Genomic DNA, 15,659 nt, shown 5'->3' with positions numbered 1-15,659 from the left:
TATAAACTTTCATCACAATTATAAGCCCATCGGAGTTAAATTTTTTCTTGTAAGCCTTCATCATAATTACAAACTGTTCATACCACAATCATTCACATATAACACAATTGTTGTACTGTACAGAACTAAAGCATGCAGTATGAGATGTAGAATTCATGATAAAATATTAAACAAAATATATATGTCACGAATAATAGATCAAATTACATCCTATACACACAATGAGTAATTCATAAATCTAAAACTCATACATGCACGTAAATAAAAGACTAAAAAATACAAACATTGTACAGTGTGGATTTCAGAAATCCATTTTCTTATTGGAATACTAGTCCATGATAAACTTTTTATTTATTATCTTAGTTTTAGGTCGACATCAAAATGGACATATATTTTGATCCCTTATTCACAAGTTCTTTCCTTTTGCATATGCATATTATTTACCGATTCCATCATATACCGATATCATTTAATTCCTCAAGATACAATTTAATTTGCATGATATTTTGACAATATATTTGAATACATTTCTTATTGGTACCGTCATAACTTTTTCTTACATCATAGGCTATCTATTGTAATAATTCAGATATCTATACCCCTTTTGGGGTATTTCAACACTATGGTATTTATATATTATTACACTATTAAATGTGTTAACTGTACTATCTTGCCATATTTCATGCATATCTTTATTTTTAACATATCTTAATTCTCAACGGTATTATATCTTAATTCTCAAGGGTATTTATATCACTACATCACATGTATGTATTCACTCACAAAGATGGGCTCCATATTGAGGATTCAAAGCAGGAGACTTTTCGTCTCTTGTTAGGTAATGTTGCAGTTGGCAAGATCTCTTCTGATGCAGAAAGCTCCTGGAGTACAGAACACAGGGCTTCGTGTATACACTTTGCGAATTTGTCTGTTTTGTCATCAACATTGTCATCTTTGTAGCCAGTGACAATAAGAACATTCTTTACCCTACCCTCTAAGGTAGAAATCTCTGCCTTGGCTATAGTGAGTTCAAGGTCACTGATGGCTTGCCTCATATATGGGATGAGTTCTGGCTTGTAACGACAGCATACTGAAACCCTGAATGCGAAAGTGCCATCTGCTATGTCTTCGTCATTGTATGACTCAACTACAACTTCATCAGCATCTGTTGGTACGAGCAGCCCCTTAGAAGCCTCGTATGCTTGCTTCTTTAGCACTCTGACTTGGGAAATTACTTCAGCTAGCAGTGTTGCTTTGTCAATCTGAAGGGTCATATATTGATGCAAAATTAATAGGCATTTCAAAATCACAGAACATTATAATGTTCATTCATACTTGTATAGATATTACTCCGTATTCAACAAGTCTTGTATGCATTATGCAACGAGTGAATTTTTATACAACAGGCTCAATCATCTACAATAATGTCAGTATGCTACAGGTTGGTCTTGTAACTCGTCTGAGCCATACAATGTTCTGAAAGCAGTAAGAAACTAAAGTTTTGCAAAACTTCCTAGCATGAGAATACAATGCAAACAAGGCACCAAATAAATGTGCTTTTAAATTTATCACCCTGTTTAATTACAGGGGTTAGTAATCTTAGCATGTCAATCTATCTAATCAAATCAGCCAGTTTGTATTTAGTTTCAGACATTCAAAGGACTCTCAAGCCTCAATCCATCCATGTAAACTTAAAACAAAGCCCGAGACAACCTGTTCAACATGTTCAACAGCTTTATATATTCTAAGAGATGGCAGTGAAAGCCATCAAAATCTAGCGGCTTCAAGTTTTCACCAATACATCATCTCCAAATATCATATTTCCAAATAATAATGAAGATTCGCCGATGGAAAAAGTCTACATGAGTAGTAAAGCATATTGATGCACTGAAAAGCACATATTTGATTAAACAAATAAGGTAAGACATAAAATTCTGTTTCACTTGCCAAGTCTCTTGAATCTTGATGCTTACATCAGGAACAAATTTTTAAAACACTAGAAAAAATGATTTGGTAGTCTGCAGGCGTATAATTTAATGCCAAAAAGGTTCAATTACTTCAATAAGCTAAAGAATTCTCAGAATATTCATTAGTCCTTAGTTAAACCTTGAGATTGGACCACTAAAATGTCTATACACGAAGCCGCCCATTAACGACGTCGATTACAGGTACAGCACAGCCACTATTTTGCCTTTTTAAAATGAATGGTTTACATCATTAGTTATTGTAAAAGCAACTTCATGTCAATGGAAGGAATAGTCAAGCATCTCTGAAAATAACATAAAAAAATATTTGTGGAAAATGGAGGCAAAATTTTTCAGAAGGAATCACAAGCTAATTGGCAATTATTCAATTGATAATCACCAAACAAGAATAAGGTAAAGAAGTTAAACACAGAGACGAATCAATGGAGAACATTGATCTTAGAGATCTTCATCTAAGGTAACGAAGTAAATTGATCTCAGAGCTAGACTTCGTTAGCAAAAAACTATGATCTGAAATCTGAATGTGCTGCTAATCACAAATCGCGGCATTATGCTGCAGTCTGAAGTCTAGATTTCATAAAAACAGTACCAAGAAAATAATTTTAAGCTAAAGGGTGTTACAGAAAATATGATCAAGAAAAAATGGATTTATTTGCAGGAAACACACTAACAGATAACCATTTTTATTATTTCTCAACTATCTAGTACGCTATTAACAAAACCTTCCGATTTTACAAGTAGGGGGAAGGAGAGATCATCTCATACCTTATCATTTGAAGGAAGGAAATTCCGAAGTGTAGCAAAATGACCATTGATTCTCTCCCTTCTTCGCCTCTCAGCCTCACAATGGTTCCTCAGAGCAATTGAATTCTTCCTCTCCGAGGTAACTTTTTTGCCAAAGCTATCCGGATTCTTAACAACTTCATCCATCTTACTGTCAGAAAGTGGTGACTCTCCTACCCATCCTAATGATTTACAATGTAACTCCAGATTATTGGGCATAAACAAGCCAAAATCAGGAAACTCTTGACTTTGTACTAGAAAACTCGAATCCATTGCACCAAAAAAATGAATGAGAATGTAAAGAATTAAAAAACGAAATACACAACTTAATAATCTATGAAAGAACTAAGGATCAAAGATCTTTCTAAGAGACGGCTTTTGGAAGCTTAATGTTTTGGCAGTTTAGATGATCAGAGACAGATTAACAAGGGAACAATGATTATTTCTCCTTGGTGGTGTTTATTTCTTGTACTCGAAGCCGTTGTATACGATTAAACTCAGGATTCAAGGAATATTCAATTGGTTAGAGATTCTGAATAGCAATGTTTTGATTGAAGAGACAACAGATTCTAGAACTTGCAGAAATCCTGAATACCAGTATTATAGTATCATTGTATATAACTTAATTAATTGTTTAAACTTTCAAAGAAAAGTTTATTATACCCCTTAATTAAACTATATAATACTTATAAATGGGCCAAGTTGAACATATAATAAACCTATTTACTCATCAGTCAACAATAAGACAGATTAGTGAGGTTGAGTAACATGATTAAAGAAACAAACAACACGACATCAACTCTAAACATCAGAAGTTATTTTAATCATGCTGATAACATACATAAACTATCACTCTGTCTTCTATATATGACTAAAAATAAGTATATAAAACAAAGGAATATGACCAAGAAAAAACAAAAGGTTGCTCTTTTAGACAATTAAAAATCCCAAATCAGCTAATTAATGTCAATGAAGTTAAGTTTTGACCAATGCCTCAATTGTGACTAGTAGTATCTAGGGACTAAGAGTAGTCACCAACAAAGCCGATTTTGAAAAAATCTAAATCAGATTGGCTACATGTTCAGCTCAACTTAGTTCTTTTTATGAACAAGCCAGGTTCAAATTCAATATTGCTGTTTTAATAATCAATAAGCTAATGTAATGAGATTCTCAGCATGGCCAGCCTGCTTGTCTGAGTTAAAAACACCAGAACATTGATGTTGAGTGGAGATCGGGCTCACGAGCCAAGCCTGAGCTAATACACCTATGTAGCTTAAGATGAGAAATTAATTTAAATTAAGCCGAGCCATGTTGAAATACGGCTTTGCTAGGATCGTGGTCTAGTGGCTAGCCTAAATGGGCAAATTGTCAAACTTCCAGTTGCCAAGAAATAGATGTTAACACAATTCATTAAAGTTATTGGACCCTATACAACTAATCAAAAGGAAATAACTTTCTTCTCATAGCCTAGTTTTAATGCAAAAAAACATACTTTATGATGAGGAGTTAGCTATAAGCTAACAGTATATGCACTCCTTGTATTCCCTCTATTTCACTGTTCACCTAATCTATTATGAGTGATTTACACATAATAAAAAACGTAGTCAAGATCAATCTTGATACAATGGTCTCAATGTCAAGTATATAAAATTAAACTGTGATAACCAAAAATATTTTTATGGTCAAAATTTTAAATTAGCAAGAGATGGATTTAATGGAATAATACCTTTGTTAACACAATTCATTAAAGTCAAGTGTGAAAGCCACAAGCCTAATAGATAAATTCAATGCATATTCACCTCTGCCACGCTCCAAGCCACAAGATCAGACGATTTTTGAGATTTTTTCTGGCTAATTCACATAGCATTTTGCTCAAATTTGTCATCCCATACGTCATATTCCTACAAAACCAAGGCTGAGATTCAGAAAGATGCAAATACATTACAGTTTAAAATAATATTTTTTTAGTCAAAAAAAATATAACAAGTGGAAACAAAAGTCCAACACCAATAATTTAGTTTTTCAAAGAAAACAAATCTAGAAGAGTTTGCACTCACATTTTGAAATATGTTTCTTAAGCACCTAAACATTGATTGATCTAGTATTTTAATCATGTCATATAAATAATCCCATCACAGAACTATCCTGCTGAAGTCTGTAAAGTGTAAGCAAAACTTCAGAAACACAAGTCTCAGTTCATCACCACAAAAAACTGTAAAACAACATGGAATTTAAATTTCAGCTCTCTGCTGAAGCTACAAGCTTTCTTGCCTTATTACTATTTCTCTGCTGCCTGTTTCGACGAAAAAGGGGAACTGACACCAAGGCGAAACCTCCCCAGCCATCTGGTTCTTGGCCTGTTATTGGCCATCTACATCTTCTAGGAGAACTTCCTCACATAACTTTGGGAAAATTAGCAGATAAATATGGTCAAATCTTTATGATCAAGCTTGGTGTCCACCAAGCTTTGGTTGTGAGCACAGCAGAGATGGCAAAAGAGTGCTTAGGTGGCACCAATGACAAAGTATTCTTAAACCGTCCCAAGAAAATCTTTGTAGAGCATATAGCTTACAACGGTGCCATGTTAGGCTTAAGCCAATATGGTCCATATTGGCGTGAGATGCGTAAAATTACCACTGTCGAGCTACTGTCCACCCATCGGGTAGAGATGTTTAAAAATGTCAGGATATCTGAGGTAAGATCGGCGATGAAGAGTATATCAGTTGTCAGGTCTGAGTTAACAGACATGAAACAATGGTTTACTGATATAAGCATGAATACTATTGTAAGATTAGTTTCAGGCAAGTCATTGAAGGATTTTTATCAAGGGGAGGAATATAATAGGTGTGTAAAGGCAATCAGGGATTTCTTCGAATTGGCAGGTGTATTTGTCCCTGCTGATGCACTGCCCTTACTGAGGTGGTTTGACATCGGAAGGTACGAGAGGAAAATGAAGAAGGCAGGAAAAGAGATTGATCAGATAGCTCAAAGGTGGTTGGATGAACATAGAAACAGAATCTCTGAAGAGGCACAAGGAAAGCTGGACTTCATGGATGTGATGCTTGGTATTTTCGAGTCTGGACAGGAAAAGCCTTCCAAATATGAAACAGATACAATTATCAAAGCCACTTGCATGGTAAGAACTTCTACACGCATTAAAATCAAATTTTATATTATGAAATATCAGTGTCGGATTAGTTCTTGAACAATCTAATGTTATGACAAGAATAAAAATTATAAAAAAAAATATCTGAATTTATTTTGAAATGTTTAATTTGGGTAAAAGAGCAATTCTTACACAGTTGTTAGAGGTGATAACAGGTCAGGGAGTTCGGCTAATTGATAAAAATGAACTAATATACAGATCTATGTTTTATCATCATCTTACTCTTAATCTCGAAACAAAGAGATATTAGAGCTAATCCATACATTGCTAACCAAGTAAGGACATAATACAGCTTATTGTCAGGCATAAAAAAATCTCTAGTGAGATAATAATGGGCCATTGCGAACCCTACTTGATATCACTGTCTAGCCCCCTCTAACAGATTCCATCAAATTTTATAGCTGTTTGATTGTGAGATGAGATATTTTCAAACATTAATTATTTTCTTGTACTTGGAAGGCGTTGATTTTAGCAGCAGCAGACACCACAGCAGTAACCTTAACATGGGCATTATCATTGCTACTCAACAATAAAGATATCCTGAAGAAGACTCAAGTTGAACTAGACACGATAGTGGGCAACGAAAGGCAGGTGGAAGAATCAGACCTCAAGAATTTAGTCTACTTGCAAGCAGTTCTCAAGGAGACTATGAGATTATACCCTGCTGCACCCCTTTCAGTCCCTCGCGAAGCTATTTCAGATTGTATCGTGAGTGGTTACAATATTCCAGCTGGGACACAACTCTTTGTCAATCTTTACAAATTACACAGAGATCCAAGAGTGTGGTCAGACCCATTGGTTTTTCGTCCTGAAAGGTTTCTCACAACTAGTGAAAACTATGATGTTAGAGGCCAAAGTTTTGAATTTATGCCGTTTGGAAGTGGAAGGAGGATATGTCCTGGTATATCTTTTGCCCTTCCGGTCATGCAGTTTACACTAGCTAATTTACTCCATGGATTTGACATCTCAACTCCATTGGATGAAACCGTCGACATGACTGAGGGTTTTGGACTAACCAACCTCAAAACTACACCACTTGATGTCATTCTCACCCATCGCCTTCCTTCCAACCTTTATAAAGACTTTACAATGGTTACTGATTGATTATAATCTGCGTACCTTAGTTGAACATGTAATGAGATTCTTAGAAAGGCTTGCCTTAGTTGAACAATACCAGAGCAGCAGCATTTATACAGCTTGAGGTATGTTTGTTGTTTTGAACTTTGTTTTGAGTGGAGTTTGAGCTCACGAGCTAAGCCGTGCTAACACACCTATGTAGCTTAAGGGCCTAGTTTGGTTTGATATAAACCATTTTCAATGACAAAATTAGTTTATATGAAAAACATATTTCAAGAAAAAACACAACTGCAGATTAGTTTTCCCTTTGTTTGGTTACGTACAAGAAAAGTCACAAAAAAAAAAAAAAAAAAAAAAAAAAAAAAAAAAAAATGGTGAGAAGAAAGTGAAAGGGAGGTAAGGAAGAGAAAAGAAAATGTTTTATATCATTAAGGATGCAATTTTCCATCATTGAATGAATTGTTTTCCACGACCCTTTAACAAATCAAATAAATGAAAAAAGTCATTTTTCATGAAAACGTTTTACACCAAACCAAATGGGGTCTAAGAAGAGACATAAAACTAAGCAGGGCCATGTTGAAAAATGGCTTTGCAAGTCTCGTGGTCAGATTCTGTCAAACTTCCAATTGGCAAGAAATATGTGTTAACACAATTCATTAAAGTTATTGAAATAGCATATTTTAAATGTATTAACAGTACATGAAACTATGAACTACTATTACTCTCTCAGCTTTATTTAATGTACCTATTAGGGACTGTTCTGATTTATTGAGCTAAGCTGAACTGATTGGAGCTGAGCTGAGTTGAGCTGAAATGAATTGTTTATGAGAGACGAAAATTAAGGAACTAGTCTGAACTAATTGGAGCTTAACTGAACTGAATGGAGCTTAACTGAATTGAACTAAAACTAAGCTAAATAGGCCCTTACTTTGCACTATTCATATACTCTACTTCGACAAATATTGGTAAATTATACATATTAAAAAAAAAAAAAAGGAAATTCTCAATGGTGACCCTCAATTCTGTCTGCTACGCACTACTGGTAACCTCCCTTTTTTTGTATTATAAAAAATGACCATAATTAAAAAAATTATTTTACTTAATGAGTGTTATTTATTATATATATATAAAAAAGAGTTAATCATAGTTGGGGTCCAACTTTTTGGAAAATATTGTATTTAGGGTCTAACTTATTTCTAATAGTGTTTGGGGTCTAGAAAAGTTTTTTCGGTGAGATTTAATTAATTGTGTGCAAAAAAGTTAGACCCTTAATTAAAAAACTTGAACCCTTCTAGTTAACCAATAAAAAAAATTCTTTCTTTTTTTTTTAAAAAAAAAATAAATAAATAAAACAACCAATTAGAAAATTTGAAAAACTAGGATCCTTCTATTATTTTTTTTTTTAGTTATAGTGATATCATTTCCTATATCATACTTTTTATTATTGATAGTAATTTAACTTAGGTTTTTTTTGTAGGTTTTTATTTTTTTTTCTTTTTGTCGTGTAAGTAAAATACATAATTAGCTAATTTGTTCTTTAATAATAATTCATGTTTCATTTCAATAAATATGTAATAAGAAGAGAATCAATAAATTTTGTTATATTCCACAATTTTTTAAGACAATTTTTCACTAATTAAAAGTGTAAAATTGATAATAATACTAAGAATATAATTAATATTAAATCTTTTAGTATAACTAAGATTTGAAACAATTTAATAAAATATGAATCTTATTTATTAAACTTATATTTAAATAAAAAAAGAATATGCATAATTCACATATCGTATTAGCGCCAGTTCACATTTAATGAATTGAGCTGAACTAAATTAAACTGAGCTGAAATTAATATTGTATAAGGGAAGGAAATTAGGAGGTGAACTGAACTGAATTGAATTTAACTGAACTGAACTAATTGGAGTTGAACTAAACTAAACTAAACAGAATTAAGCTGAAGTGAATAGGCCCTTATTGTGAAATTTTTTTTTGGAGATTTTATCGCACCCTTATTTGAGAATTCAGATACAACAAAAATTAAAAATTATTTTAATTTGTAAATAATTATGATATTAATTTTTGTGTTTATGAAAAATATTTATTTTCACAAATTACTAAGTCTTACAAAGTATGACTAAATTATTTTATTGATTGAACTAACCCATGAAAAAAAAGTGTTTTTGTCAAATTAAAAAAAAAAGAAAAAAAAAACATTATTTTAAAACCGTCTATATTATTCATAGTAATTTAGAGCACCAAATTAATTTGAAAACGTGGTATATGTGTTCCATATTGTATTAACTTTTATTTTTAATTTGGAATCTTTGTATAAAATTTATTAGTTAATTTTATAATTAAATTCATTAAGGGTATAAATTTATTAGAAAAGGGGTAACTTTTTTACAAGAGTCTAACTTTTTTATATGGTTAACGGTGAGTTAAACTAAGGTTAACTCACCGGAATTTCTAACCTAAACCCCAAAAATAAAGTAAAAAAAAAGTTGGACTCCAAATACAATATTTATTAAAAAGTTGGACCTTATATGTTACCTTAACTCAAAAACTAACTATGGTTAACTTTTAATAAAAATAAACTATAAAAAACACCAATAACCCAGCCACCACCTCCACCTTTATCCCCAAGCCAGCACCACCTCTACCCATCGGAGCCACCGAACCCAAACCACGACCACCTTAAATCGCCAATCTATCGCCTCCTGCCGAACTATCGCCTCCTGCCGAACCCTAACCTCACAACTCTCTCTCCTCTAACCATTCCGTCTCTAACCTACGATTCTCACCTCTTCATCATGGGCCATGGGTAGGGGTGGTTATTAGGCGGGTCATTGCGGGTCGGTGCGAGTCATAAGCGGGGCAGGTCGACTGCGGGTCATGATGATTATTTAGTGGGTGAGGGTCGGGTCAGGGTCAATAAGGGTCCGGGTCGGGTTAGGGTTGGGGTAAAAGTGAAGCGGGCCATTAACGGGCCTTTACCCACATACTTCCATTTAGCTGCTAGTGCTAATGTAAACAGGAAAAAAAAATAGCAATGCATATATATTCACTTAAAAAAAAAAACCCAGAAAATATAAAATATAAACAATATTAACAAAAACAAAAATAAAACCCCAAAATTCTCGGTTTCATCTTTTCAATTTGGTTTAATCAAAATAAAAAATTGTGATTGTGAATTGGAATTTCAATGCACAGTATACAAGGTACCAACCACCTCTAGCACCACCAAACCAGCGCCATGAATATGATAACTCATACAATTTCTCTCCATTTTCTCTCTCCCGGGGTTTCCACTTCTTCTCTTCTCCATCAATGGCGTCCAAGCCATGGCTGCAACCTGCTCCTACGTACAATCCATAAGACTGATGAAGATGCGCTTGATCCTCGTTGTAGTCATACCCTTACCACCGTCGCAGCTACCAAATTCGGATGCTTGAGATTGGTTTTTTTTTTCTTAAGTCGTTTTAATTTTTTACAAAAATTGGGTTTATTCTTTCTAAAAATTTGGCCCTTTTATTTTTCTTTGATATTCATGGGTCGTCAATAAAAGCCCTTTATTGACCCTATATCTTAAAGCCCTTTAATGACCCTGTCCATTAAAACATTAAAGGGTTAAGACCCTTTAAATTTTGGCTCAGCCCTATTATCAATGGGTAGTCCTGTTCAATAACCACCCCTAGCCGTGGGGTTGGTTTTGGTCGAGGAGGGGCGGTGGGTTTATGGTTTGAGATTTCGATTTTTGGCAGGGGGTCGGAGAAGGCGGAAGGTAAAGAGAGATAGAGAGGTGGAGGAGAGGGCGGAGAAGAAAGAGAAAGAGGGAGGATCGGTGGTCTGGGTAATTTGGTGGTCTTGGGTGGTGTTGGTTTGGGTTCGGCGATCTGGACTTCAATATAAATCTAACTATAGTTAATTTTATCAATTATTCAATGAAATAATGTTATGAGTGAAATGAAAATCTTAACTAAGGTCATTGTATATAATTAATTTTGAAAAGGATCACCATGTGTGTGTAGTAAAAGTTGGAGGTCACCGTTGAGAATTTCCCTACAAAAATAGTCATAATCATATTTTTTTTGATACAATCGCCTTCATATATACTACTAGTTTTGGCCTCGTGCAATGCACGGATTCATAATAATAAGATTCGTAATAATAAGAAGATTTAAAATTATGATAGTCAATTGAAATGGAGTTACTTTAAATAAAAAGACTTATGTAACATTTTCATTTTCTTTTTTTTTTTTGAAATTTGAATTTATTTAATGTCTAAACTTTAAATTCATATACAAGTATATATTACATATAAAAAAAAAAATCACTTCCTCCGTTCTTTTATTATTGCACCACTTGCCTTTTTAGGAAGTTTCACAAATATTGCACCATTTCCTCTTTAGGAAAAAAAAATTATTTGTGTTCACACTACAAATACACAACATACCCTTGCTTTTTCACACTTACTTTTTCGTTTATCAATATGTCACATGGACAATTTTGTATTTTTACGTTTCTCTCTCTTACTTTTTTCCACCACCAAAATATTTGTACAAAACCCCTATGGTGCAATAATAAAAAAAAACGGAGGAAGTATTAAAAGAATTTCAGATTTTTTTTATATAAAAAAATCAATAAATAGCGTTTTGGAGGGAAAATATTTCACATAATTATGCCAAATGTCTCATCTCGGTGATTACTTTAGTATATATATATTATTATTACTAGTTGTGTACCCGTGCGATGCCCGAGCTGTTTATTGAATTTTAAAATAAATTTTTAATCATTATACGATTTGCAAGATTGTGAAGTATATTATTTTAACCGATTACTATTTATTATAAATGTATGTTTTACGCTTTGAACTACTTTCTTTGTCCAAAAAATATTATGATACAAAAAATAATTTATTTGATAATTTTTTAGAATTATAATCTAATAATTTTTTTAATAAAATTATAATTGAATTTGTACATTTGAATATTGGTATTTTATCGAAAATAAAACTAATTTTATTCTAAAATTCTATTCAAATAGAATTCTAAATTAACTTTTTTATCTTATGAGGTCTATTTAAATCTATCCAACGTGGCGCGACACTTGGCGAAAAGTTAGAACGCCAAGTGTCGCTGCCTCGTGAACTGGCTAAAAGTTTAGCTTTATATATTAGTTATATAATTATAGATTTTTTTAAAATTTATCATTCTCTTAGTTAAATTAGAGGGATATTAATTAAAGAAAATAATATGAATAAATAAATAAATAAATAAAAAAAAAATAAAAAAAAAAACTGAACATAAAACTAGTCCATGTTCACCTCTGCATAGCTCCAAGCCACAAGGTCAGATATTTTTTAAGGCTTTTCTCATAGCTCCAATCCATGGTCATCATTCCATTTTCAAATAGGTATTTGCTAATGTTTGTCATCGTTTATATTCCTACGGCCCAAGTACATTACAGTTAATGACACATTTTTTATTTATTTTTTCGTAAAAACAAGATAACAAAAGTCCAACATCAATAATTGACTTAAGCAAATTCAGTAGGGTTGGCACTGACATTTTGAAATTGACTAATCTAGTATTGAAAACCATAATAATATGAAGCATCCCATGAAAGAATTATCTTGCTGAAGTCTTAAAAAACAAAAAAAAAAAACTTCAGAAACACAAATCTCAGTCACCACCACAAAATAGCTGTAAAACAGAATGGACTATAATCTTCGACTACCAATTCAGCTCTCAGCTGAAGCTACAAGCCTGATTGCCTTATCACTAATTCTCTACTGCCTGTTTCGACGAAAAAAGATAATTGACACCAAGGCAAAACCTCCCCAGCCATCTGGTTCTTGGCCTGTTATTGGCCATCTACATCTTCTAGGAGGTCTTCCTCCCATAACCTTGGGAAAGCTAGCAGGTAAATATGGTCAAATCTTTATGATTAAGCTTGGTATCCACCGAGCTTTGGTTGTAACTTGTAAGCACAGCAGAGATGGCGAAAGAGTGCTTAGGCGGCACCAATGACAAAGTATTCTTAAACCGTCCTCATAAAATCTTTGTTGAACATATGGGTTACAACGGTGCGATGTTGGGCTTCAGCAAATACGGCCAATACTGGCGTGAGATGCGCAAGATTACCATTGTCGAGCTACTGTCCGCCCATCGGGTGGAGATGTTAAAAAATGTCAGGATATCTGAGGTAAGATCAGCAATGAAGAGTACATCAATTTCCAGGTCTGAATTAACAGACATGAAACAATGGTTTACTGATATAAGCATGAATACTATTGTAAGATTAGTTTCAAGCAAGTCATTGAAGGAATTTTACCAAGGGGAGGAATATGATAGGTGTGTAAAGGCATTCAGGGATTTCTTCGAATTGGCAGGTGTATTCGTTCCTGCTGATGCACTGCCCTTCCTGAGGTGGTTTGATATCGGAGGGTACGAGAGAAAAATGAAGAAAGCAGCAAAAGAGATTGATCAGATAGCTCAAAGGTGGTTGGATGAACATAAAAACAGAAGCTCTAAAGAGACACAAGAAAAGCTGGACTTTATGGATGTGATGCTTGGTATTTTTGAGTCTGGACAGGAAAAAGCCTTCTATATATGAAACAGATACAATCATCAAATCTACTTGCATGGTAAGAACTTTTATATATGCATTATAGTTGACCTATATATTATGAAATATCAGTATTTGGTAAATGCTTTAACAATCTAATTTTATGACAAGAACAAACAAACAAACAAATATGATACAGAAAACATGTTTTCATGATAGTCGATTTGTCTTAATCTGAGCTCATACTAGTTATGAATTAAGCTACAATATCCCTTAATCTGAACATATTTATGGATGTTTAAAATGGGAAAGGAGCAAGTCTTACACAGTTGTTAGAGGTGGTTAAAGGTCAGAGTGAGTTTTCTGCTGATTGATAAAAATGAATTAATTTGCAAACCTAAGCTTTACCACTATCTTATTTTTTCTCTCTAATCCTGAAAAAAAAATGATATTAGAGCTAATCTATACATCACTCAATAAGAAAAGACATAACTCTGCATGCATTTCTGCTTAATGTCAGGCATAATAATCATAATAATTCTGCATTTCTGCTTAATGATCATTACTAGCCCTCTTTGGCTAACCCTTGCTCCTCTCTAATGAATTCCATCAAAGTTATAGTTCTTCCATTGTTGATAAGTTTTTTGCAAACATTTAACATTTTCTTTGTACTTGGAACTTTAAAGACAATGATCTTAGCAGCAGCAGACACCACAGCAGTAACCTTAACATGGGCATTATCATTGCTACTCAACAATAAAGATATCCTGAATAAAACTCGAGTTGAACTAGACACGGTAGTGGGCAAAGAAAGGCTGGTGGAAGAATCAGACCTCAAGAGTTTAGTCTACTTGCAAGCAGTTCTCAAGGAGACTATGAGACTATACCCTGCTGGACCACTTTCAATCCCTCGAGAAGCTATTTCAGATTGTATCGTGAGTGGTTATAAAATTCCAGCCGGGACACAACTCTTTGTCAATCTTTACAAAATACACAGAGATCCACAAGTGTGGGCAGACCCGTTGGATTTTCGTCCTGAAAGGTTTCTCACAACTACAGAAGACTATGATGTTAGAGGCCAAAGTTTTGAATTTATGCCTTTTGGAAGTGGAAGGAGGATATGTCCTGGTATATCTTTTGCCCTTTCGGTCATGCAATTTACACTAGCTAATTTGCTCCATGGATTTGACATCTCAATTCCATTGGATGAAACTGTTGACATGACCGAGGGTTTTGGAATAACCAACCTCAAAACTACACCACTTGAGGTCATCCTCACCCATCGCCTTCCTTCCAATCTTTATGAAGGTTGTTAATTAATCTTCATTTACATACCAATTTATATGTCCTGCACTACTATGTAATAATAACGAAAGGATTTTACTACAACTTTATGTTTTACAATAAGCTGCATATTTTGGTCTTGTAAAGATGGCATAACGAATCAACCAACATCCACTAACAGTGAATAAAGAATATGGTAAAATTCATAAAACTGGTCTATTCCGGACAGTTTTTTAGTACTTATTAACTATATGTTCTCTGTCTGCAAAATTGTTTGTATAGCAGAGATAATTCTACTATACAATAGTAAAGTATCAACAGATAGCATCCAAATGATAAATTGTCAATAATGTCGTCTACTTACAATATTCTAGTAACTTTGAGTCTAGATAACTCAGGAAGTTGCATTCCCCATCTTGCTAATTTGTTGAAAGCAAGTAACTTCTCATGGAAAGCCATTCACAGCATGTACATGATCCTGTGCATTGTAACAAATTTAGTTAAATGCTTGCACATGTAACTCATATATTAAGAAAGGAGGACTAATTAGTATTGAGTTACAGATTAGGGAGGTGCTTTGTATAAACACTAGGTTAGATCTCGTGCCATGCACGGTGATCTATAGTTAAACCAAATTAGCCTCGTGTGATTGATGATATAAAAAATTTCAAACCATTAATTGCAATGGTATTTAAATCTAAATAATTTTGGAAATAGTAAAAAATTAACCAAATTATGCAATACAGAGTACTTTTAAATCGGGAGTAAATATATTTGAAAGCCAGATAGTCTCTTTTTTT

At 33.4% G+C, this 15,659-nt stretch overlaps 2 protein-coding genes and 1 pseudogene across 3 annotated transcripts; 2 read left to right on the top strand and 1 right to left on the bottom strand.

Annotated features, from left to right (window-relative positions):
• Positions 1-546: 546 nt before the first annotated feature.
• On the bottom strand, positions 547-3,282 carry LOC145635118 (transcription factor bHLH30-like). The gene is made up of 2 exons (XM_081686403.1): positions 2,751-3,282; positions 547-1,262 (listed from the first exon to the last, which is right to left on the bottom strand). Exons 1-2 carry the CDS (start codon positions 3,039-3,041, stop codon positions 780-782), a joined length of 774 nt encoding a protein of 257 aa, XP_081542529.1. The 5' UTR covers positions 3,042-3,282; the 3' UTR covers positions 547-779.
• A 1,546-nt stretch (positions 3,283-4,828) lies between these two features.
• Positions 4,829-7,334, top strand: LOC145635117 (cytochrome P450 CYP82D47-like). Its single transcript, XM_081686402.1, has 2 exons — positions 4,829-5,904; positions 6,394-7,334. The coding sequence occupies exons 1-2, from the start codon at positions 4,993-4,995 to the stop codon at positions 7,036-7,038; spliced, it is 1,557 nt and encodes a 518-aa protein (XP_081542528.1). The 5' UTR covers positions 4,829-4,992; the 3' UTR covers positions 7,039-7,334.
• Positions 7,335-12,722: 5,388 nt separating this feature from the next.
• On the top strand, positions 12,723-15,029 carry LOC145635116 (cytochrome P450 CYP82D47-like; annotated as a pseudogene). The gene is made up of 2 exons (XR_014113785.1): positions 12,723-13,654; positions 14,262-15,029. The product of XR_014113785.1 is annotated as a cytochrome P450 CYP82D47-like (transcript).
• Positions 15,030-15,659: the final 630 nt, after the last annotated feature.

The sequence above is a fragment of the Chenopodium album genome, chromosome 6 (genome assembly GCF_948465745.1).
Source record: "Chenopodium album chromosome 6, dcCheAlbu1.1, whole genome shotgun sequence".
Taxonomy (NCBI): Eukaryota; Viridiplantae; Streptophyta; class Magnoliopsida; order Caryophyllales; family Amaranthaceae; genus Chenopodium; species Chenopodium album.
The sequence above is the reverse complement of the archived record's forward strand: the minus strand, read 5'-3'. Positions and strand labels throughout refer to the sequence as shown.

Excerpts from the sequence above, each read along its gene's own strand:
- LOC145635118 (XM_081686403.1), bottom strand. The coding sequence starts at position 3,041 with ATGGATTCGAGTTTTCTAGTACAAAGTCAAGAGTTTCCTGATTTTGGC. Across the intron at positions 1,263-2,750 it reads TCCTTCCTTCAAATGATAAG|ATTGACAAAGCAACACTGCT; the intron begins GTATGAGATGAT and ends ATGACCCTTCAG.
- LOC145635117 (XM_081686402.1), top strand. The coding sequence starts at position 4,993 with ATGGAATTTAAATTTCAGCTCTCTGCTGAAGCTACAAGCTTTCTTGCC. Across the intron at positions 5,905-6,393 it reads TTATCAAAGCCACTTGCATG|GCGTTGATTTTAGCAGCAGC; the intron begins GTAAGAACTTCT and ends TGTACTTGGAAG.